General features: G+C 51.9%; 1 protein-coding gene across 2 annotated transcripts in view; it reads right to left on the reverse strand.

The window, feature by feature from the left end:
* The window catches only part of PRKCB (protein kinase C beta), a 92946-nt gene that overhangs the window by 30538 nt on the left and 60484 nt on the right, over positions 1-1924 (reverse strand). For both annotated transcript variants that reach the window (XM_057371213.1, XM_057371212.1), the window contains exon 8: positions 962-1058. In XM_057371213.1, coding sequence (XP_057227196.1) covers positions 962-1058 — 97 coding nt within the window. The remainder of the gene's footprint in view (positions 1-961; positions 1059-1924) is intronic.

Raw genomic sequence — 1924 nt, forward strand, 5'->3', positions numbered from 1 at the left:
CCCCGTTTTTAAACACCAGACCCCATCCTCCTCCCCAAGCCAGGGGCTCTGATGTGCTGCTCCTCCTCCCGTAAAAGCTCTCTCACAATTTATTCCCTTTTAATTTATAGAAATCTGTGGCAGTGTGAGGCCTGTGCTGAGCTCAGCCTAGCATGAAATTCCATTAACCCGATCCCGGCGGTTCAATTTGGCGGCTGCTGGCAGCCCCTCCAGATAGCACCTCACGGGGAATCTCAAGCCTTTGCTGCTGCTAATTGGTTCTCACAAGGTTCTCCAGGCTGCAGAATTCCCCACTCAAGGTCACCTGCAGCACCTCTGAGCAGCTGAAAAGCCCCTGCACTGAAAAACCTAAGGAATGGACTCTGGGGTTTTCACACACCACCTCTGCACAAAGTGTTTTCTGTAGACAACTCCTCATCTGACTTCCCAGACCATTTTAACAACACTGGGACATCATGAAATGCAATGAAAACCAGTTGTTAGTTCTTTGCAAAGCCAAAAAACACTGGTTGTAGCCAACCGTTTTATTAGAACTGTCTTTCCTTGGATATTCAGCAAAATTGTATATAAATAAGATAAAAAGAAAGGAGAACAGGAACTAACTCTCCAATCACTGCTACAATTACAGAGTTCACGCTGAGAACCATAAGGGCAACTCTTTTATTTCTGTATGGCTCATTGCGTGCGAGTCTCCAGATGTACCACACTCATTCCCAGGGTTCTGTGGAGATTTCAGCTACGCTGAAAAATGGCAAAGATCTGCTAATTCAGCAATGTCTGGGTCAATCATTCAGCAAGAACTTCCATGGCTTATTAAGTAGTAAATAGACATTYCTCCTTGGAGCTTCTCTGGGGAGCTGGACCCTGCTCCATGTTCCCAGGAAAAGAGCTGGCAGGGGAAGTCCCTCACTGAGGGCATGGCACTGAGGAAAACCCCCGAGCCCAAGAAAAATCAATTCACCTCAAATTTCTGCCTCAGCTCCTCGTTTCCTTCTTCTCCCTCAGGAGGCACCGGGACGTTGAAATACTCGCCCTCCTCCTGGCTGAGCAGCTTGAACCTGGAGGGACAGGGACACAGCGGGGTCAGGGTGGCAGGTGGGGCTGTAGGGACGAAGGAGCCCTGCATCTGCTGTGCCAGCACCCCAGGGACCCTTCCCCAAGGTCAGGAGACCCAAACCACCCCCTCAGCAAGCCCCAGGCCCTCAGAGGATGGAGGGATGTTTCTGGATCCCTCTCTGCGCCCGGGGAGCACATCCACTGCCGGCTGTGGGGGGCACACAGAGCTCTGGGGTCACTTCCAAACCCATCCTGAGCCCAAACCCCACAGACAAACCCGTGTTTCTTGTGACAACCAAGGGCACAGGTGTGGGCAAACCCTGCTCCATCAGCTGCCCCACGAGGACAGCACAAGGAATGTGCCAGTGCCAGGCTGGTGCTGTCAACCCAGAGCACACAGACAGAAYGCTCCTCCAAAGGAGGAGAAAAGCTTAAGCAGCAATGATCAGACATCATGGAAATGCCACTCAGATCCCTGGGGTGTCACCCTGTGGGGGCACAGCCTGGCTCTGGMAGYRSAGGCTCYRGTCCAGGRTGGATTTTGGCCAGRTGTGATCCCARAGGCTGCTCCAGGAWCCCCTCTCTGCACAACACAGGCACAGGCGCTGCCTTTGAGCTTGTTTTCTCTGTTAACTGCACTTGTTTAAATATGAAATATAGATCAGAGCTCCTTCTCCTTCAGTTTACTCCAGCCAGCACTGTGACAAGGAAAGTTACTTAGATCTTCACTTACATGACTTTTAAAAGGCTGGAAAACGCTCGGGCTTCGGGTTGCATTGAGAGATGGCAGCGCCTGGCACACACGCATCCTTACAGGTGACTGGGAATTCGGGGGGAGGTGACAGCTTCCCGCTGCTTTCCAGAGGAG

The sequence above is a fragment of the Malurus melanocephalus genome, unplaced genomic scaffold (assembly GCF_030028575.1).
Source record: "Malurus melanocephalus ecotype Western Australia unplaced genomic scaffold, MMel_1.1 scaffold_143, whole genome shotgun sequence".
In the NCBI taxonomy this organism is placed as follows: domain Eukaryota; kingdom Metazoa; phylum Chordata; class Aves; order Passeriformes; family Maluridae; genus Malurus; species Malurus melanocephalus.